Source organism: Macadamia integrifolia, chromosome 4 (genome assembly GCF_013358625.1).
Source record: "Macadamia integrifolia cultivar HAES 741 chromosome 4, SCU_Mint_v3, whole genome shotgun sequence".
NCBI classification, from domain to species: domain Eukaryota; kingdom Viridiplantae; phylum Streptophyta; class Magnoliopsida; order Proteales; family Proteaceae; genus Macadamia; species Macadamia integrifolia.
Genome location: NC_056560.1, coordinates 19,849,575 through 19,872,554, shown reverse-complemented (window position 1 = coordinate 19,872,554; position 22,980 = coordinate 19,849,575). Strand labels below are relative to the sequence as shown.

The 22,980-nt window shown below is 36.8% G+C and overlaps 3 protein-coding genes across 3 annotated transcripts in view; 1 reads left to right on the top strand and 2 right to left on the bottom strand.

Moving 5' to 3' along the window:
• Positions 1-1,146: 1,146 nt before the first annotated feature.
• On the bottom strand, positions 1,147-4,657 carry LOC122076967 (peptidyl-prolyl cis-trans isomerase E). The gene is made up of 4 exons (XM_042642647.1): positions 4,442-4,657; positions 2,988-3,085; positions 2,619-2,882; positions 1,147-1,624 (listed from the first exon to the last, which is right to left on the bottom strand). Exons 2-4 carry the CDS (start codon positions 3,025-3,027, stop codon positions 1,407-1,409), a joined length of 522 nt encoding a protein of 173 aa, XP_042498581.1. The 5' UTR covers positions 3,028-3,085; positions 4,442-4,657; the 3' UTR covers positions 1,147-1,406.
• Positions 4,658-11,949: 7,292 nt separating this feature from the next.
• Positions 11,950-12,851, top strand: LOC122077300. Its single transcript, XM_042643211.1, has 3 exons — positions 11,950-12,105; positions 12,229-12,317; positions 12,409-12,851. The coding sequence occupies exons 1-3, from the start codon at positions 12,073-12,075 to the stop codon at positions 12,560-12,562; spliced, it is 276 nt and encodes a 91-aa protein (XP_042499145.1). The 5' UTR covers positions 11,950-12,072; the 3' UTR covers positions 12,563-12,851.
• A 1,766-nt stretch (positions 12,852-14,617) lies between these two features.
• LOC122075755 (cytochrome b5) overlaps positions 14,618-22,980 on the bottom strand; it is a 9,657-nt gene continuing 1,294 nt past the window's right edge. Inside the window, exons 2-3 of the mRNA XM_042640901.1 lie at positions 15,240-15,306; positions 14,618-15,081 (exon numbers count right to left, since the gene is read on the bottom strand). Coding sequence (XP_042496835.1) covers positions 14,831-15,081; positions 15,240-15,306 — 318 coding nt within the window. The 3' untranslated portion in view covers positions 14,618-14,830. The remainder of the gene's footprint in view (positions 15,082-15,239; positions 15,307-22,980) is intronic.

Below are 22,980 nucleotides of genomic sequence, written 5' to 3'. Positions count from 1 at the left end.
AGTTGTGTTTTATTCAGAAAAGCTGTAAGGAATGTTAGGATATAGTCCAAATGGAGAGAGACATAATTGATTGTGGAATATGGATAGGGTATTTAGTTGCAGAAAGGCTGATGGTGGTTGTGCAATTGATTAGCCCTCCTCCATTTCCAACACAAACACACACATAAATGTAGTCATACTTAACAGGAGTAGAAGTATAACTATCATATTTACACTTCCATCTAAACTATACACCTTTTTTTTTCTTTAATACATCACAAATAAATGTCAAATAATTTTTTTACTAAATCCGGATCAGTTATCAGTATCATTTTAAGGATAAAAATGTAAAGAAGAATGCTACCATATTACTAAATACCGATTTTACTAAATCCTTAACTTCAAGCGTTCAACAAAGCTCTCAACATCAAATAATTAGAGATCAACCAATAACTTGAGTTCTAAGATGCTTGGGAAGATATTCAACACCTAGAATTTTGTCGGCAGTTGCAAGAACTCCATCACGTCACATCTGCTGCATTGCATTCTTGGCAAAATGATCAACTTGATCACTACAAATATCTTTCTAACTAAAACATAGATCTGCATATTCTTACACTGGGCATATTAGCCATGCCAAAATCTTGACTCTCTTCGAGTATCAAACGGTTCTTGTTTGAATCACCCCAAACTATCAAAAACCCTCTGAAACACTCTGAAGAATGAACTACCGCACCCCATAATGGAAACACAATTTGGGTTAACATGTAGAATTGGAAGAAACAGAGTTAAAATACAAGCAAATATTGAGGAACATAGTTCTGAGAATACTTGGCTGAAGACAGAGGCAGGCCACTAACATAATTTATCCATCACTAGTTATTTCTTCTGAGGAAAGAGAAATACTGATTGCCTCATGCTTATGGTAGAAGTTGGTGAGTTCACATCCCATGTCCAGAGGTGTACTTGGATTTTCTCTAGGTAACCCAACAGGAGAAAATTGGTAACGAGGGGTTGGTAGGAATGACTAGTAAATATCATTATGGCTGGTGCAAGGTCATTAGAGTGAAGATCATTCCACCAAATCTTACAACTTCAACAAACTGGAAACTTCAAATGGTGAGAGACTCTTACCATGCATGACAGCTAGATTAGTGAGCAAAGGCCTTAAGCTAAAAATGTGAGCTTCAACCAAAAATTCCTGTCACAACAAGGTTTTAAAGGAGAGGGCATCATGTAAAAGCATCCCCTCCACATCCACCAAGAACTGCGCAGAATAAGTCTGCAGACACATGCTCAACTGTTGCTTTCATATACAGTTACATCCATGGCTAGTTCTAGTTCTAATTGCAACAGCAGATAGATGGACAACAAAAAACACAAATCTGGTAACTGCATTATACCACAATTGATTGTTCTCTTCCACATCACTCATTCTTCTGTTTCAAAACCTCTGCTTCTGCCATTGCCATGGGATCATTCTTGGTTTCAGTTGGCTCTTCCGTTTCCCCTTCTCTCTCCTCGGCCAGTTTCTTTCTGTGCAACTCCTCTGCAGCTTCCATTGCTTTTCGATTTTCCGCTTGCAAACGCTGCATTTCCTCTTCTTGTTGCTGGCGTTCGAACCATGTATCAGCATCTGCCCAAACTGAAGAAAAAACACAGCCACCAAATATTAGAATCCCAATGCCTCATTAGAGAAAGAAAACCATATTATGGTTAACATGGATAATGGAGCAATTTGCATAAGAAGCTGTATCTCACAGTATAGTGTGCTACATTACAAAACTGTAGAAAACCATTGGAAGCAAACCGCTAATTCATTACATAAGAAGGCAAATTAAACCCTCTACTCTAAGGAGCACCAATAGCACCTAAAGCGTAAGAAAGAGTAATCATGATACAACCAGAAAAACCACATTGTTCGTTCTTTATCTTGTTCCCCCTAGAGTAGAAAAGATATTTGAAAGAGGCCACATTATGTTTAGTGAACCCTTGCCGAGATAATGAAACTCAGGGAGTTAAAGCACCTCAGAGTATGAGAAAGAGTAGCCATTTGTACTTTCCTTTCTCCTCACCCACCCCCACCCACCACCTCCCCCCCCCCCCAAAAAAAAAAAAAAAAAACAACAACAACAACAAAAAAGAGACTTTAAAGAAGTGTACCACCATTAAGCAGCTCAAGTGTGGCATATTTAATAGAAACTATAGCAAATGCTAACATATTCCAAACAGGAGCCATGCAGCAGAGCCCATTTAGTTGGAAAGGTTTTTGAGTTTGCTAACATAATCAAAACCCTATGACAGAGAAGAAGAAGAATCCAATAAACAAAACTAAAGAATCCACCCCGATAAAATGTAGGAATACCGAAAATGATTCTGTAAGCACTGAGATAGGGTGGACAAAAGATTTTCGGGGCCAACCCAGCTGTTAGAAAAGCAACTCCCAAATTCCAACACAAATGACATAAGGAGGAATCAATGTTGCTTCCTCTCCCATTTGAGCCACCCCATTAAAAGCAAACAGTTGAAAGTAATCGAGTGATCATATAACAGGAAGAAGCTTGAGAACTTAAAATTTAAAAAATAAATAGTAAGGCTAGGGTTATGGATGTGCAGAAAAAAAAGGAGTCTGTACTTACTGGGTTGAGCAGCCCAGCCCTGTTCACCACCCTTGATCCTCTCGGGCAAGGCGTAATTGACGGTGAGTACTCTTCCGTAGAGCTCAGCATTGTCCATGTTGTCCATAGCAGCCGCTGCATCCTCCTTCTCAAGGAAGGTCACGAATCCAAACGATCGATGCTTCTGCGTTGCCTGATCCAATGGTGTCTTCACATCTTTTATATCCCCAAATGGTATGAACGTCGCATGTAGTATCGCTTCATTCACCTCCTCTGCTAGGCCCCCTGCAATCATTCATCAGTCATCATCATCGCCACACAATTCATGTCTACTACAGATAAACAACTGGATGCGTGAATGAAAAATACCTAAAACCGTTACTGACTTACCTACGTAGAGAGTGTTCTTCTGAACCGGGTGTTGTGCCATAGAGTTCCCGCCAGCCTCTGTACTATGTTATCTCTGTAACTCTTTCTGCTGCACTCGTCTGCATCGTGGCGGAAGAAAAAAGTTGTTTTAATGACTGAACTCATAGTTAGTTAAAACAGGAACAGAAGAAAAGTAGTGTTCGATATGGACGTAATTTAAACCGCTCAGTACTTGAACGGGACAATAAAAAATACTGTCAAATATTTCTAAAACTGCAAAAACAAAAACAAAAAATGAACAGTATGGGTTTTAAACGTTTTAATTTGAACAACATGGGACCAAAAAAGGGCTATATACACACATAAATTGGGAATCTATATCATCAAAAGATCAATAAAAGATCCAAAATACATCATCCAAATATCATCCAAAATGCATCCAAATTGCAACATACATATAATTACTAATAAAATACAACAGCCGGACAGAATGCATACAAAATTACAGAAAAGTCTCCCTCTTTGGCATAGCAACACCAAGGGGATGTAGATCGATTCTATGGGCAACACTACAGCAGCCACAAGAATCATCTTGAGGGTGGCCCATCACCTCAAGTTTCTATGGTTTAGTCATCAACTCAGGCTCATATTGAAGATCTATTAGGGCTACTAGCCCCACTCGACCTGAATTTGAACCTTATCTGTGGCCTATTCTGTGAGTTATTCAAGTTCTCCTATTTGACCTAATTTTCAAGATTCAAGGTAATTAGTACTCTGTCCATAATTCAGTCTGATACTTTTGGGGTTTGGTTCATGCTATTAGGCCTACTTTTGAGGGGTGTTTGGACCCTAGTTGTTGACTCAATATTAGTGATGCAGCTATACTTTGCTGGTCTTGACCTAATTCTGACCTAACCGATTGGGTGATTAAGGTTGTTATTGCTGTACCTGTTTATGCAGTATCATAGTCCACTGTTGATAGTTGTTAGTGGGTTAAAAGATTCTGTTAACTGTTTTGGGCCTGTTACTTGCACTGAGAACAGTACCTACATCTGTGATTGTTTATTGATCCTAACTGGGTTTGGTAGTTCGACCTAGCCTTACATTACCAGGAAGCGAGGAACTCATAAGGAATTTGGGAGTGCTGGGACAGAGATTAATATTTAAGGCATTTACCGTCGAGCACATAGCACTATAAAGTAGAGTAGCAGTCCAGCAAGTATGAGCCCACAAGGAGAGAGGGGGAGAGAGAATTTTTCAGATAAATCAACTACCACTTCCACAGAATACAATGCAAACCCTACTGCCACTTTCCAAAGTACCCATTTATTTTGAATGCTTGATTCAATATGGGAGACCGACTCAACAAAACTCATCCAGAAGAAGAACAATCAAATCCAAATGGAGGAGACTCACCGAACCCAGCAACCAATAGGTGGAGAAATGATGATGGAAAATTGGGGAAAGAACCTAACCTGTTCTCGCTGGTCACTGCTTGGTAAAATTCGGAGTTCAGGTGCTGTTGACTAGCTATTGTCGCACCGCCGGCCGCCACTCTGGATGCCCGTGGCCCTAGCGCCGATGCTCTGGCCCGTTGTGAGAGTCTCTGGCCAAAGGGCTGCTGGGCGAGTGAGAGAGGGAGACGGGTTTCGTGACTCCAGAGAAGAAGGGTTCGGCTTAAGGTTGGGGTTGGGGTTGGGGTTGGGGTTTGGGAGTTGTCGATTTTTTAATGGTGCAATTATTATCAACCCCTCACACTTAGCTTATATTTACAAAATTACTATCTGAGTATCGATGCCCCTCCGCATACTCTCATTGGCCTCACTGCAGGTGTTGGAATCATGTGATTTGGCAGCAATCTCTTGCCCGTGCAATTTCGGGCTTTGGAGAGAATATTATGAGGAAACATTAAAATATGAGGGGTATACAAGACATTTTATAAAAGGTTACTGCAGTAATTTGAGTCTTAAAAGGGATGCCAGCATGCAATTTTAATTTTCATCTAGTGTAGCTGCAATAGCACCAATTTTTATATGTCGATTGGCTTTACATTGTTTTTTAAAGTATGTATGTCCGTAGTGAAAGAAAATAAAATACGGAACGATTCATGAAGATCGATAAGTATGCACGACAAACACTACAAAAATAAGTTTTAGGCATACCTGAACCCATGGCTGAAGAATATGAACTCCTCAATGTCTTCTTGTATGCTCCTCGTACAACACGATCAACGTTGGTCTAGTCTACCCTCTTTTCCTTTTATTTTTGGTTGTTAGCCTCACTTAATGGGTCAGTGATAACTATATATATGAGTGAAGGTAGGGACCAACCTTGCAAAGAAATTAGGGTTTCCTCCCCATTAAGGAAACAATACCTTAGGTCCACACATAGTAATAAATATTTCATACCATTAAGGTGTGCTAATAGAATCCAATATCTCCATAGAGATCACCTACCAATAATATTGGATTATTTCTGCTTACTCCATTTTTTTAGTCAACACCACTAAATCGGTTTTGGAAACAAATCTTTGACTATGCTAGCCCACCTAATAGAAAATCTTACAATCTCCCACTTGGGCAGCATATGTCATAAGTTTTAGATTTTAAAATTTATTTAAAACGACTTTCCGATTTAGATAAACTGAATGTGGTCACAAACAAAATAGTGTCGAATGGAGTGCACCTTAAACCAAATGTCTTGGTCCGAATGAGAATTACAAACACCCAACCGTATTGATCATCAGATCTAAAGCGATATGAGACCACACACATCAAAGTGCTCATAACATCACCGACTTGGACTGAATAGTATGAAAGTGTGGTATGGAAATAACATGCAATAGTGATTATCATGTCTATTTCCAAATTGGTCCTGGCTCGAAAACCAAATGAGCCCTATGAGACAAATACCGAATGTCTCATTAACTACAAGCGTCTCCCAAACGCTCAAGCTTCAATCAAAGAAGCTCATTGGGACTGGCTCCAGATATCCCAAAACACTGGCACTAGACCTCAATCAAACGAGGCTTTGATAGCGACTGTATGTGTGTGTATTGACTAAACCCTCAGATACCGAATGAGATAAATACACCACATATAGCCTCAAATTTCTGTAGGAGGCAAATAAATAAGTGTATATACATAAACAAATGCCCATAATAAAATACATGTATATTCTTGAGAACAATAATGATGTTTCATAAATATAATAATGTTGAACTCAGATGCAACTGGATATATGAGCAAAGCTCCCACTAATAAAATACATCAAAAGAACTAACAAGTCCTATATTAGTGACATGCGCTTGAAAGACTTTTGGAGTCAAGCCTTCAGTAAGAGGATCTACAATCATATTTTCTGTAACAATCTGTTCCATTGTAACCTGTGACTCTTGAACTTTCTCTCTGACAAAAAATTACTTAATGTCAATGTGTTTAGAGTTTGAAGTACTTTTACTGTTATGAAAGAAACAAACCGCAACGGAGTTATCACATAACATCCTCAATGGTTTAGATATAGAGTCAACAATCTGTAATAATGTAGTTCTACAGAAATTTATGATTCATGAGCTTACTCCCATTGATCTTTAGATAGACCAATTCGATTCCTCCCATTTTCATAAAGAACCTTAGCTTGAACATAATTAACAACCACTGGCTTAGGAGGCTCATCAATTAAGATTAAAGTTTATTATCATAATAGCCAGAGAAATATTAAAGGATTAGTTCCATTCCTTAAAATTGGAACCATTCAAACTTTTTTAACAGAAAAATAGCTGAGAAGTCAAAGCTGACAAATATAATCATACATATTTACCAAAATATACAATATGCAAGAACAGAAGGCATATTAAACTTCCCAACAATATAATTCAATCTGACTAATTGGGCTGTTAATAAGATTTATCCCAGTATTGTTTTCAATAACTGTAGGAAAACAGAAACTGAAGAAAGATCTGACGTCATCGGGGTCACACCTGTGGTGGTAAGATCGCCCAACACGTAGTGGAATCTTTCACATGCAAGGCAAGACGCTCGAAACAACACCACTCTGAAGATTCCGTCACCTGTGGTGGCAAGACAAGAATCTTCAAAGCTATGAAGCCCAAAACGTGATCCTCACACTATCAAGCGAAACCGACCAAATGAAGACTCACCTATGGTGGCAAGAGCATATCATTCGCCATATGGTCTCCTTGACTGCAACCCATCATGAATAGTCAATAGTAATTTCACAATCTCAGTAACTAGCCCACTAAGTGGAAGCGTAATCACTGAAATTAAGAAAACCTATAGACTTGGATTGCTACCAAATGTCCGTGGGTTTATATTTTGGGTGCAAACAATAAGATGAGCTATTTCAGTATTTAATTAATAAAATATTCAACATAAGTCCACAAAAGCAACCCATTATAAACCCTAATAGTCAATATGGTAACACCATAATTTAACAGTTATCAAAGTGAGTACACTCTTAGTATGACAGTTTTGTACTTCCAGCCATTACCATAAATAAATAAAAATCTAAATATAACATTCTCTATAATGACAACATGCTAAATATGAAAGTTCATAATATTTATTCATGATAACAAAAAACACATGAAATATTTTACTTTATCCATAATTCATTAGATATACAAAGTTGTATACAAATATGAACTTTCAACCCAAATGACTTTAATATCCAACACAAACATTAGCCCATAAACATTAAATTCAATCACAATAAAGACCTACAATTTCTTTAAATAAAAAAAGTTCATTAACTAATAGAGCACATGAATCAAATAATTTATAGGTCAAAATAACAATAAGCCTTTAACAAATAAAGATAATGTTGGCTTAGATCCATAGTAAGTATAAATAACTTCATAGGCTTTATACCAATAAGCCACTAAAACTTTAATGAGTTCATTTAAATCATTCAAATATAATATATCTGTTTTATCTTGATGAATTTTCAATAAAATTGAACTTTATCACAAGTACAAATATGACATATAAATTTGAAGAAATATTACTTAAACAATGCACTTGTGATATTTTGAATCATAAATGGGTGTCAAAACTCATAATTATGTGTCTCGTGACGAAACCTGATATCACAGATGAAAAATATAACATCGAAGAAAATATCAAAATACCTCAGATTGACTTAAAATTCATGAACGACAAGTGTAGTATACATAATAAAACATGTGTGATATATCTATCACCCTCAATAGGATAATAATATATTCTTCCACTAATATAAGAGAGTAAGACTAGATGACATAATAAAAGTACCATTTATAATAGTCAATATCAGTTCATATTAGAACTAGATCTAACTGTTGGCTTAAATAAACAGGGCCAAAATAGTCAACAGTATAAACAGATTTCAGAAGTCATTTCAAGAAATTAAAATTAAACGATTTCTAATTCCATTTGCATAAACTATTTATGGTTTATACAATTATTAGACTAAAAAACTGGATTTCATTAAAACTATGCTGAAAATAGTTAATAAACCGTCAACATGTAGAAGCAACATAGGATGATCTTGTATCATAACATCTCAAATGTGAGTATAGATATCATCATTAATATTAATCTTTAAGATGCCAACTCTACCTACAAGAATCTTCATAAAAAATCGTTTTAAATAGAGCACACTAATAACAAAGTTTAACTTGATGAGATTCATGTGCATTCACTGTAATGACTATATCACTCAAGAGTTATAGCTGAAACTGTATCCTTATCATTTAAGATAGGAATACACTGGTCCTCTCATTTTCTTGTATTAACTGTGAAAAGAACAATAACTTTTGAGATCCCCTTACCTTTGGGATCAGAATCCTTAGGTTACTATCATTTTCTTTAACTTTGGTGACATTATCTTTAGGCAAATGTCACCTACTATGCTGCCCTAGGGAAAACCATGAAAGAACAAGATACGTCACTTTGGTGGAATCCACATCACCATTTCATGGTTCCCTAAAAATACGTTTTGCAGCTAAACATGTGCGAAAGTTTACACCAAATTTAACTCCAATATATTTATTCATCATAGAGTATTCCAAACATGACATGCAAAAATAAAATGCTATTAATTCTTTGCCTGTGTCATTCATAAATGACATTTTTAATATCATAGTAATGATAAACCAGTGCAAAAACATGCATAAACAGAAATACAATTCTAAAGCCACTACAGAATAAAGACAAAACACTATAGTTGTTCCAAAACAGTTATGGAACACAAAATATAGGTCTCATTTTTCTTGTTTTAAATTCAACCCAGTATATTGAACATACATCCACGGGTCGAACCATAAACAACATTTCAGAATATATAATTACATCCTCCCACTGGTTTGACCAGTTAAGTAATTATCCACAATATCCCAAGTACATGATAAAGTGACATCATGAAATCCAATGATATTTTATTAGTCACAAGGCCTTGGGACTCTCAAAATAATTGTTTTAAATCTAAAAACCTTATTAGACATTATGTAAAGACTGATTATTACTAAAAGACCATTTCTGTTTGACTTTCAAATAGGTAAGATAATAACCACATAATGCGTTAATGTATGCCACTTTTACAAGTGCATAACAACCCAAAACTTATTCTAAGCTACTAAAGAAATCAATCCGAGCCGACAAAGCAATACTTACTGACATTGAAGCCGACTTTCAGAGAAGTTGTAAACAATCAAAATTGATTATCTCGGAATGAAGACCTTTCTCTTTGATTGAACCATAATAATCGATTTATTAGCCCACAATCTTTACATATAGAAGATGTTGGGATTGAGCCCATTAGTTTTAAGTTATGTTTTTAAACAAACCATTCTTTTATAAAAAACTATGGGCTCAGCCAGCCCAAACCTTTAAATATAGGGGATGTTGGGCTTTTTCTGGGCTTGAGACCATTAGCTCATAAAGATAAAACAAACTTTAATCACCATAACAATTGTTCCATGAGACGTTATATATGCCCAATTAAAAAAAATTGACTTTAACCCGTGACTAATCACAAGGGTATTAAAGTCCTTTCAAGCTTTATAAGTAATAACCCTCAGGACTCTTCATCTTCCTTTCAAGCTTTATAAGTAATAACCCTCAGGACTCTTCATCTTCCTCATAAAATCATCTCTCAGCCGTCACAAACTTGCAACTATTTTACAGGATTTTATTATTTATTTTTATTTTTTTATTTTTTTATTTTTTAATGGATCAAGTCTATGGGCTTTAGCATGTTATATTTAACTTTAAGATTTTAAAAAATAAGAAACACATGAAATACCCTGCACCCCTAGTACCCATATGGGATTGTGGCTCAAATGGCACAGTGCCCTCTTCGCATCCGAGAGGTGCAGGGTATCCCTGCACCCCCAGTACCCATATCAAGTGAGCTGTGATTATATGCATTCGGTGGACCTTGGGTTTCCACCATCATCTGATAACACAGGATGTATTAATAATGCCCTTAAATGAGCTCACTTTCTCGCTTTTTTTTTTTTTTTGAAGGCAACCGAAACCGGACTACCTTTTGTCACTTTTTTTTTTTTTAAAAGTTTGTACGGTTCTCCAAAGACAAATCAAGGGATTTTTTTTTAAATTATTTTTTACAAAAAACAACCAAAATCGTACTCACCTTTTTGTCACTTTTTTCAAATGGAAATTGCAAGTTTTGCCTTTTAGTAATAATATATAATATATTACTTTTCTCGTTTCTTCAAAACAAAACGACTCGAGGAGAAGAAATTGATTTTATTACTGGTGGTACAGCCGATCGATTTTTCATGAACGAGGTTCTGATACCATTAAAAGAAAGTAAAATACGGAACGATTCATGAAGATTGATAAGCATGCACGACAAACACTACAAAAATAAGTTTTAGGCATACCTGAATCCATGGCTGAAGAATAAGAACTCAATGTTTTCTTGTATGCTCATCGTACAACGCGATCAATGTTGGTCTGGTCTACCCTCTTTCCCTTTTGCTTTTGGTCGTTAGCATCACTTAATGGGTCAGTGATAACTATATATAGGGGTGAGGGTAGGGACCAACCCTGCAAAGAAATTAGGGTTTCCTCCCCATTAAGGAAACAATACCTTAGGTCCACACATAGTAATAAATATTTCATACCATTAAGGTGTACTAATAGAATCCAATATCTCCATAGAGATCACTTACCAATAATATTGGATTCTTTCTGCTTATTCCATTTTTTTAGTCAACATTACTAAACCGATTTTAGAAACAAATCTTTGATTATGCTAGCCCACCTAATAGGAAATCTTACACGTAGTTCAAGTTTTTGCCCAATTCACCAAGAGTGTGGATTAGGTTCTCATTCGCTAAGGAATATTTTGATTGCTTTTGGCAAATCGCTTAATACTATGTTGGATTGGATGTCAACTTGTGGAGGCACTTTTTGTTATTATTGGACAAATTCCTTATTTTGTTGCCTAGTTCCCTAATAAAATGTTTCAATATGAGCTATACTCCGCGAATAATCATACATGTGTTTAGCCTTGTCTTGCCATTTGACCTCTCTTCCTATGTGACTACAATGCAAATCCTTTATCCGTTAGTTATCAAGTGAGAAAGAACGCGGCCTCAACGTGTCTTTCGCGCTCAGAAATACCCCTGGTTTTAGTCCCCCACCCCTATGAAACTAAGGACTGTGTTTGGATGTGGATAAAGCAAACGGATAGCGTTACTCTTCTCAATTATTAATTAATTTTTCTTCCAGAAAAATATTAACTCATTTACCAAGAAAAGTAAGAAACAACTAATAAATGAAATTGAAATTAAAATTGAAATTGAAATAGGAATATGTCACTCTCTCTCTCTAACTGGAAAGTAAGTCAAAATGGATAAGACTAAGAAGACCAGAAACTAAATACAAGGGGCGAAGCCTCCGGTTTGGAAAAGTCAAATACCGCCCACAGAAATGAAGGCCTGGCTTATCACTCCAACTCATCTCCTCCCCTCCCTTCATTTATATATACACACATTATCCACAGTCCATACCATCTAATAATATTCTCTTATTACTCAATCTTCACGTACTGTTCACTCTCCAGAATTCTTCTTCAAATGGCACCAACCCATCGTTGGATCAAACCAGAGGTGCGTATATATAATTCTTTCATATTCCCTTCAGAATTCCCTTTTTACAGTGGCACAGAGACAGAGACAGAGACAGAGACACAGAGACATGTCTAATTAATTAATAATTGGTGAGTGATGCAGGTGTATCCTCTCATAGCTGCAATGACATTTGTAGCAGGCATGTGTGTCTTCTCTCTCACTAGGAACGTTCTCATCAACCCTGCAGTCAGGTATATATATGGGATCAATCAAACTTTTTAACTAAAGAATGATGGAGAGATATCTCAAGTGGGTATTAATTAAAAGATGGGTATTGTGCAGGATCAACAAAGCAGACAGAGCAACTGCAGTCCTTGAAAATGAAGAGGAAGGTAAGAAATATACACACCACAGCCTCCGCAACTTCCTTCGCAACCGCCCACCACAGATCATGCCTTCAATCAACAACTTCTTCTCAGAGAATCAGAAGGACTAGCCAGATAGAGAAAGGAAGAACCTCCTCTACTATTCTATTTTCTTCTCTTTCTCCTCTTGTTCCCTTTATTTATCCTCCTCGATCGTATATAAAATCAATCCTCATCGTCTCTTGCCAGCTGGGACTGTCAAATAATACTTAATTTGTGAATGTAATATCAATAATTAAATTTTGATGATTCTTCATATTTTCATTTCCCTCTCCCAAACCTGTAGTAACGGCAGCCTTGTGCGCTCAGTTTATTTTATATATTGTTCATATTTTTAATAAAAAAATTTGATTGATCGAATTCTACTTCTTCGCCTTCTCCAGAGTTCGAACAAAATTAACAAAAAAAAAAAAAAAAAAAAAAAAAAACATAAAAGGTAGTGTGATCTCTACAACTAAAACAGTGGGAGGCAAAATAACAAATCCATCCCTACTAATGTTTTTTACTAGTATTCCAATTAGGCCACACCCTGGTGTAGGGGTTACATTACCTTTTTTAGAACCCTCTTTGATTAATTAATGATTAGCTTATCCACAAATCTTACTGAGGATATTCGATTCAAAATGACATATGGCTTGCATCCAAAATAAAAATTGATATATGGGCTAACTGATTCTTGGGCTTTCGGCCCATCATGCGACTGTTTGGCAAATGCAAATCATTAATTAGGTTCCATCTTTGCCGTAAAAAATAAATGGGAGAGGGTTCTTAAAAGGCAATGTGGCGTTGCACCAGTACAGGGACCAATGGGAACATGCATAAAAACATCAACTGAGGCAAGACTTCCTCCTTTCTTGAGGGGAAGGTGGTCATTTTCTCTCTTTATGTCTAAACACAAGGATCACACTACCTTTTTCAATCTTTCGGGCTTTTTTTTTCCAAGAGAAAAACACAAAATATATATTTATTGGGCAAAAGAACATTACTGGTTACATAACCCCTTTGCCTAAGCACAAATGGGCATTAGATGGCCCCGCCCCTGTTAAATACAAAAAACTCACCCCCTATATTTATTAATACGCTCTTTGCCAAGTATACAACACCACATAGCTAGTCAAGAACTTACCATGTACAAGAACTGAGAGGTTGAGAATGTGTTGGAGAAACTACGTCTGTGATACCTCACCTAAATAGAAACCAGGGGCTTACAATTTCCATCTTTTGATCTCGGGCCAAAAATATATTGTAACTTTGGTTGTGATTTTCACACAATAAAAAAAAGAAAAAAAAAATTCTCATTTCGTTTTAATTTTTATGGATTTTGTTAAGTGCACACAAAAAAATTGCATTTTATATCCATTTTATGGATTTTTTTATATATATTTATAATTTTTTACGAACTAATTGTATTTTGTGCAATTTTCACACTTTCAATTTTCCAAAATTTACACAATTTATTTTATTATTCATGGGATTTTTTGGTCAATATAGAGGCCGATTCAATAACGATGACACGACACACCATATCAACCCGATAAATTTCAGTATCGCTATTGGAATCGGCAATGGTGAGAACCAAAGCCAGCTAAAAAGGTCAGGCTACTGAGTCAGCTTGATGATGGGAATGACCAAAACGGACCAAAAAGCTACAGATAGGGCATGAAGCATTGAAGCAGGAAGATTGAAGCCCCAAGAAGCTAAGCACAGCCCAAGTGAGGGAGTCTAGAAGTAGTTTCCAAATGGAAGATCGGACTTTGTGCACAGCCAAGCAGTAATGAGATGCCACAAACCCTTTGCCAAATAGGATTTATAATAGTAGTAGTAGTAGTAGTACCATCAGAATCCAAGGTTAATCAATATGCAGGAGCTACTAAGAATAGGCCATTAGCAGTAAGAGCCCAAATATAAGAGTCCTCAGCAATCAAAGAGTGATAAGAGGATTGGATAAAATCTTAAGGGCTGGCCAAAAAAAAAAAAAATCTGGATCCACTGTTACTAAAGTCTAAACCCAAAGATTGTATAAAGAAACAAGTCTAATACTAAATATCCAAACCAGGGCATGCAAACCCTAACAATGATTCAGTTCATATGAAGTCATAGCTGGATCAACATTGTGGGCACAAAGATTTCAGCAACGAACATCTATAAATGTATGCATATTCCGTCCTGAATATATACACCATCCTTTTAAATCCTTGGCATATATAAAGATGTATTACTAAGAAGTGTTATAGATGCCCGATTCCTAGAAATTGCTAAAGGGCATGTTCAGCTTTCAATGATGGCTCAAAATTTGTTTGAACAAGTTTTCATATGCTATAACGCAAATGAACATGCTTTTACTTGGTGCGCAGATACAAAAAGCCAGCTACCACAGAGATACTAACAATGGCTATTGGAACAACCCAGTATTGTGTAGTCACCTCCATCATCTTCTTCAAAGGGTCTGTTGATTGGTTTTTAGAATAAATTTCGAGCTCTGGGATAGCCGGGGCAGATGGATCCAACTCCCCAATGCAATATTCCTCCATGATCTCCCTTGCACTTTTACTATGTCCAGCATCTTCAAATTCATCAGTTGCATCTTTCCCTTCAGTGAGATTATGATTGAATATCAGATCCAGGATTTATTTTCAATTTCATTAAGGGAGGTTTTCCTGACAAATGCCCCATGGCACAAGTAACCATGATGGGAGAATGTATCCACTTGGTGTTACTAGAGATTATTAGAAAGCAAAAGAAAAATACCAGTTGCCGCAATGAGGACATCATCTCCACCTGGGTGCTCATCCAAATAATTTGTCACATTGTAAACCTATTGGGTAACAAAGGGAAATGGATGTAAGAATATCTGGGGGTAAAACAAAAGGAAAGAAAAAAAGGAAATGACAAATTAAAGCATAGGAAACGTTTTCATACTCAGATAAAAACAAAATGGATGGAAGATGAAAGACTAACAATGAGGAAAAATGAAGTAAGAATGCAAATGAACTCTCAGAAAATTAAAGATCAATGAAATAGATAGGAACCCTCTACAATTAAAAAAAAACGAGGAATGTAACAGAACAAACTACAAACACATGGACCAAAGAGTAAAACAAGGCTCTGGTTAAATTCCTTAACACCCCAAGGAGCTAATGGATGATAAAGACAGAAGGTGATATATGCATGCACAGGACTTATGCTATTGGCCAAACAATCTTGCTTAAAATGTATGCCAAATCATTTTCATTTACCCCAATACAGAATCTGTAAAGTCACAAACTCACTTCTAGGAATTTTATATAAAAAGAAAATTAGATATGGAGAGGAGTGATGCTTAAACACAAATATAAAGAATTTATTCACATAATACAAGATGCCTCTAAAGTAGTTAAGTTGTACAACCATGCAATACAATAACGTACTCAGCAGATGTATGTCAAGAATTGTAACAATAGAAAACAAAAGGAAATATGACAAATAGATTTGGACTAGAAAGTGTTGGCATTCACTAGGCAGGTGAAAATGACATTCTATCCAGTTCTGCAAAATTGAAGAAAAGTCAACCCTGAAAATATCCTTGACTAAGAAGTTGGCACAGATTACATAATGCTTAGTTTGAATTCATATGACCCTCTAGAGCATGAGTTTGTTAGTCCAGGATAGCCTTGAAGCCAGATCCATGATGGACACTTGATCTCTATGGCCGTAAGCAACCTAGCTTGCGCAAAGAGATTCCATGACTTCCATCTATTCAGAAAGATACTCCCTCTCTTCCGCAAAATAGTCCACTTAGAGAAAACAAACAGTTTAAGAATGAAAATTAATAATTTAACTTCCAACTTCTCTCAATTTATTTTCCTAGTTTACCCTTCATCTATAGCATGGAGTCCTATTTGACCTCCATTTACAAAATGGGAAGTAAAACTACTAGGAGTAGTATATCAAAGGGGAAAATGGAAAAGCAACTAAAATTAATCCATTAAATGCCACAAATGGATTGTATTTTGGAATGATTAAAAAGCCCAAAGTGGACAGTTTTTTAAGAATAGAGGGATTGCTTACATCACGTAGCCATTCCAGTGCATTCTTGGGTATGTAAAATGACAAATGGGGCTAACACTGCTCGAACCATATATTCACTACCAAATTGAATCCTAGAAATCTGATGAGGTCTGTGAATCATAGGATTCAAAACAATTCTCCAAAATAATTGAAAAGATACGGAGAATTAAACAAAAATCAGGAATATGGAAAGAGCTAATTATCCCTCTAATACATTACAATTAACTAGAACCCACATAACGAAGATTTGGAAACTCATCCATCTATACCACACATATTCACATTACCTTTTTACATAAACCTCCATCAATGAGTAACATCCACACACTTTTATCTACTGACACAACAGCACCCTAGGGGTGGGGAACATAGCTGTCAAGGCGACTAGGAGACCCAAGGCGTTGGAGGGGAGCTTAGGCGACAAGGTGGTAGCCTAGGCATCACATAGGCATCCTAAGTTGAAATCTAAAGGTTGCAAGAGAACAAAGAAACAAGAGAGGAGATGTGGGTAGAAGGTTGAGGAAGAGGAATGTTAAAACTCTAGGGGGGGCTTAGTATTCTGCCCTGTGAGTTTTAATTTCTTTTTACTTATTGTAATAAGTAGGTTAGAGGTATTTTAGTCCCCAAATTTACCCCTCTTATTTAATAATATATATCTATATATATATATATATATATATAAATGTGTGTGTGTGGAGTGGCCTATGATAGGATACAACTCACTATCGCAAGCTGCCTGCCACACAGTTCAGTAGCCTCTCTTTCTCTTTGTTTTCTCTTAGTTTGATTACTTAGATTCTAGTTTGTAACATGGTATCAGAGCCTCAGTAATCAGATCAAGGGTTTTCCTTCTCCCTTCTGCAGATTTCGATTCTTGTTCTACACTCTTGTGGTCTCCAGGCAACTATTGTTGCCTATGCTATTATGCATTAAGCCTCATTTTTTCCATTGATGAAGTGCTCCTTTCCTGCCCATCTGATGGGTCATTACTGCTGATTTGAAGTCCATACTTACTTGATCGATTTACCCTATTAAATAAAATCTAACACCCTAGGCGTGCATTAATGACATATATAATATAGCGATGATAATTTTATACAATTATGTTTATATGCAACACAGAAGCCATATCAATGCAATATGATATAATTATGCTAGTAATGACCTAATTGAGAAAACCAACATGTAACAAACAAAACATAGGATATAATATAAGCATATTCATAAAATAAATAAATACAAGTCAACGTAAACTCGTGAAGTGTGAACAAGGCATGCCGTCGCCTTGGACCCAAGAAAAAGCTTTGACAAGTAAGCGTGCCTAAACAACACCTAGTTGACAACTTGACAACTATGGTAATTATTTAATGAATAGTAAACTGAATCGTGGGATTTTTTTAGATTTAATCTGTCATGTAGGAATTTGTAGATCATGTTTGTATATACAACTAGACGATTTCTTTTATTTTTTTTTATAGAATGTTTTATAATGAATCTTTATTTTTCCTTTTAAGTAAAGAGTGATACTTTGTGCTCATTCATCAAAGAAAACAAATGCAAGAAGTGGATGTGTGCTTCCATTAAGTACCGAAGGAGATATCACGGTTTTGGATTGTGAGGAAGAAAACTCCAAATTCCCATTCAAGACCAAAGGAAGCAAGAGGCAACATTAGTTATCTAAAACCTTAGATAAGTGTTAGAAGGGTTAAAGAAAATAAAATAATAAAAGACCACAAAAAGAAAAAGAATTTGTGCATGACCAAGTCCAACACATTTCCACTGAGTTGACTCGGCTATGAACTCAGTTGGGACCCACAAGTATCAAAACAATCGACCAGGTTGGACCAATTCCGTGGCTGAATCAATGCCAATCCAGAGGATTCCTCTAAAAGAAATTGGAGAGTGGTCTATGAATGGCACAAACACTGATACACTTTGAACCGCCAATTCCTTGTAGACTCTTGTGGGATTTAAGATCAGTTTTTTTTTTTACTAGAAGATCAGATTTTACGGAAAATAAGACAAAATATACCATGCCAAAAACTGTATCCAACTCCCAAAAATTAAAAAAAGAAAAAGAAAAAAAAAAACACAAAAAGTGAGACCCCACCTTCAGCATTGCCATAAGCAATGACTCACAACCACTATCTTATGAATCGAAATCTAGGTCTAGAAGTGGCGTGTGTCGCCAACTCCTCATTAATATGAGGGGGGGAACAACCATTTCAGTTTATTGCTGTTTCTGTAACAATATCAATTTATTTTAATGACAAGAAAGGAGAACATACAATCCACGGTTTTGAAGATGAAAATATTGGCTTTATGCCAGAATACTGATGATTCAGTGGCTGTGTAAGACAGTGAGGTGATAGACCATGGGTGAGATGAGATGCCCTTGTGGAGATAGGTGGGTACCTTCCTTATGGTAGGTCAGATACCTACATATCCTTCTTCTCTACCATTTTCTCTTTTGTCTTATTTTTAAACCACTGCAACTGAGAGTTACAAAGTGATACCAAGACCTGCTGGAGAGTTTTATTTTCTGGAATGCATGTTCCGTTAGTTCCTTATGGTGTGTTAAAGACTGGAGGCAGAATACCCCTGCGACGCTGTGATTCTGTCTTCTGACTGGAATTAAAAGGATCCTGAAGTGATTCTGTCCGAGTAGAGAGTACATGCCATTTATTCTTCTCAGTTTGGGTGGTTTTCTATGATCTTGCTGCTGGACCCAAGTGTTAAGCTTACTTTTGTGTCTGAACGGGAGATACTACTTGGGGTGACATTATTTGGCATCAGAGCCAAACATGGTCAGCTGTGAATTAAGTCCCAAGGATCGTGCTTATTGGCGTTGATGCAACTGAATGAGCATATGGCTCAACTCGATAAACGATTGGCTAGTACGCAGCAATGTTGGGCATTCCAAAATCATGTATAGCACCTCCTTGGGAAGAGAATAGACCTTTCAACGCACCAGAACCAGAGTCGAGATCAATGTAGGAAAGATTACAACAACTTGTGACGACAAGGAAGAGCCAGTACACAGTGAGTAGGAACATACTGCCAAGACTTCCATTGAAAAATTTGAAGGCAACAAGGTTGTAACGGTGGACAATGAGATCAACACTAAAGAACTTGACACTATAACTGAAGTGGCAGTTGAAGCAACAACTAAGTTGACTGTGGACCACAAAGAAGAAGAACCCAAGGAGCTCGATACCACAGTGAAGGTTGAAAGGTAGAGTACCTAGCTGAAAAGGACTATGAATACGAAAACCGAGTACACATATTTTGTTGAAGTAGCACACGTTAAGTTCATCATGCAACCTGAATTTTTTGAGAAAGAGCCACGTCTTGAAGACTTTTTTCCTCATGTTCGTGAGTGGCTGGAGTATTGTTTCAGTCTGAAACTGGATGTGCACCATGCCAATATTGTCCCTTGATTTTCTAAAACTAGTGGGCGAGTTTTTTTAAGTGGGGAGGGAGCTGATGCAGCACATAGCCATCAATCAATTGCCGGACATGCTCATATTTGGGACCATGTAATGGGTTTATTTAAGCCCAGGCCTAACCCCTGTTTTTCCCCAAAGATAGCCATCGAACAGCATTATTTGGAGAGGATTTTTACATTTATGGTGGGGTCAGGGACAGCTTGTGTGGATGAAGAAACTGTGGAATATCTATCAGATCTCGTGGGTCCCATTCGGGCCATGGCATGGAGATAATTTAGGGTATATTTGCAGCCTTGCGTGGAGGTTAATATGTGAGGATTTAACAGATTTTGCAGGTCCCAGCTAGCTGTTGCCTGGGCCCTGGAGAGATTTTAGGGTGATTATTTCTTTAGCTATAGTGGACCCATGGACAGCTTGTGTTGGATGTAAGTCCAAGATAGTTGCTGCCTTGCATGGGATTCTTAGAATATCTTTCGGCACTGTTTGATAATGTTTCTGCTGTTTCTGTGTCTAGAAAAGGCAGAAACGGCTTTTCACGTTTCCGGAAACAAAAATGGATTTTTTGGTGTTTGATAAACCTGTTTCTCGAAACGTTTTTTGCAGACATAATGCCACTAAAAAACCCAATAGTATCATTGGATGCCCAAAAGGAAGAGAGGGTTCGGTTGCCTCTTTTTAAGTTTAAATAGTGAGAGATTTATCGGGCACAACAGCCTTTTTTTCCTCTCAAATTCGTTTCTAGAAACAACAAAACAAGTCGGACTTGTTTCGTCAAAGTCGTTTCTAGAACTGTAAATAGGCATAAATTTTGATTTATGTTTCTAGAAACAGGTGAAATGGAACAAGAAAATGCAGAAACGGAACGTTGTCAAACGGTGCCTTAGTTTTACTTGTTTCTATTACAAATTTATTTAGTTGCCAATTTGATAGTAAATAAAGATTAGGAGTTTGCTAGGCTTAGCTCCTGTTTTGATTATTGCTATTTCCGTAAAAATATCAGTTTATTTAATGAGAAGGAAGGGGAACATACACTCCACAATGTTGAAGATGAAAATTTCTCCCAGAAATTTGCATAGCAAACAAGCTTCATTCAATCAATAATCAAAATCATAACCGAGCCAAGGCTCTACAAGTTTATATTAAAAAAACTGAAATAGAAACACAATCAAACTAGGAAAACTAGGTTCCCTCGCTAAAACGAGAATAGGAGTATGACCCTTTAAATGGTCAGGTAACCACTTAAGTTGTCACACGACCATCACATGACTAACTTAAATGACCCACTACTGAACCAGACCAATGTAAAACTAGAATTACAATGAAATAAAACTTAGCATAAAACCCCTGCGACGCTGTGATTCTGTCTTCTGGCTGCGACATTAAAAGGATTCTGAAATGATTCTATTTCTGTCCAGGCAGAGAGTAAATGCTGTTTATTCTTCCGGTTTGGGTGGTTTTCTATGATCTTGCTGCTGGACCCAAGCGTTAAGATTACTGTTGTGTCTGTATGGGAGATCCTACTTGGGGTTAGGCTACTAGTGGACTAGCTCTACATTAGCACTCATTTTTATTTTCATTTTATCACTGGCCCATCATGCATTCCCCCCTCCCCCCCCCCCCCCCAAAAAAAAAAAAAACCAAAAAAAAGAAAAGGGTTATGAATCCCAATAACCCAAATACTTGGTACAGGACTCTTATCACCAAATGAGAAAGGTCCTTATGCATCTGCAGGTGTATCAATGTAAGTAGAAAGCATCCAGCTTCCATCTTTAACATTTTTTCGTCTATTTCTTTCACTCTCCCTGATGTAGATGCACATTATCTTACCAACTTCTGCATTACTCCCTCTCTCTAATCAACCATAGTCTACATCAAGAGCTCCGTAATAAATAACCACAAATTAGTCCTACATCTCTCAAAATTTGGTCTCACCCTCTACGAAACTAAAGAATAGGTATACGATACTAGGTATCAATACACATCTTGATAATGAAAATTAGGATAATGTAATAGGGCAGCATCAAATGAAACCCAACAGAGGGAAACATTAGTATGCTCACCTTATTGTTGCAATCTGTTTTCATGTGAAGAATAATTATAGAGAGCACATATATAAATGTCAAGACATAAAAGTTTGCAAATGAAATGCAACGTTATGCAATATTGTTTTCGGTAATTACCATCCCACAACCTTAAAGTGGGAAGATAATTGGGTATTCTTCCACGTACCTACCCTCTTAGAACAAGAGAAATTCATAACATGTCAATGGAAGGTCTCAATATCAAAGGATACTTCATTGTATGAGTTTTGTAAGACTCAACATATTTGTTTCAATGCACATGTCAGCCTCCTTATTTAAATAATCTGAACTCACAAAGCATATGGTACAGGTAAGATAGGGAGAATGTGTTGTGTACAACAACTACAACAAAAGGCCAAATGCCACCACCTTTAAAGGGGACTAGACAGCAGGGTAAAACGAGTATCTATTAGACTCTCCAAATTGAGCTCATCTGCAATGGAACTTGTAAATTGAGTATCAAAGCAAAGGAAAAAATTCCCACTAGCACACAAGGGTTCTCTTTTGGTGTTCAAATCATGACTAAAATTACACGGTAGAATAAGCAACATGCGGGATTATCACTTGACCACCTCTTTACCAGATTGCATACAGGATGCACAGAAAGGCTAGGGCTTTAGAAGAGTTTCTCCGATGTCTACGCATGGTGATTCAGGAGCTTTCCAAATATGAGGGTGCTCTTAGATTGCTCCAGCAAGTAGCAATACACTTGCTTGGTACATTGTTATAGAATTAAAAAAGCTAACAAATGCATGGCAGAAGGAATACCATAACAGGCTAAAAAGAAAAATACAATTGAAAATATACATATAGTAAAGAGCTAATATAGAAAGCTATTGCATGCTGTGAGCCAACGTCCAAAAGGAGCCCCTGAACTTGCCAGCTCTCCTACCCCACCACCCCCCCCCCCCC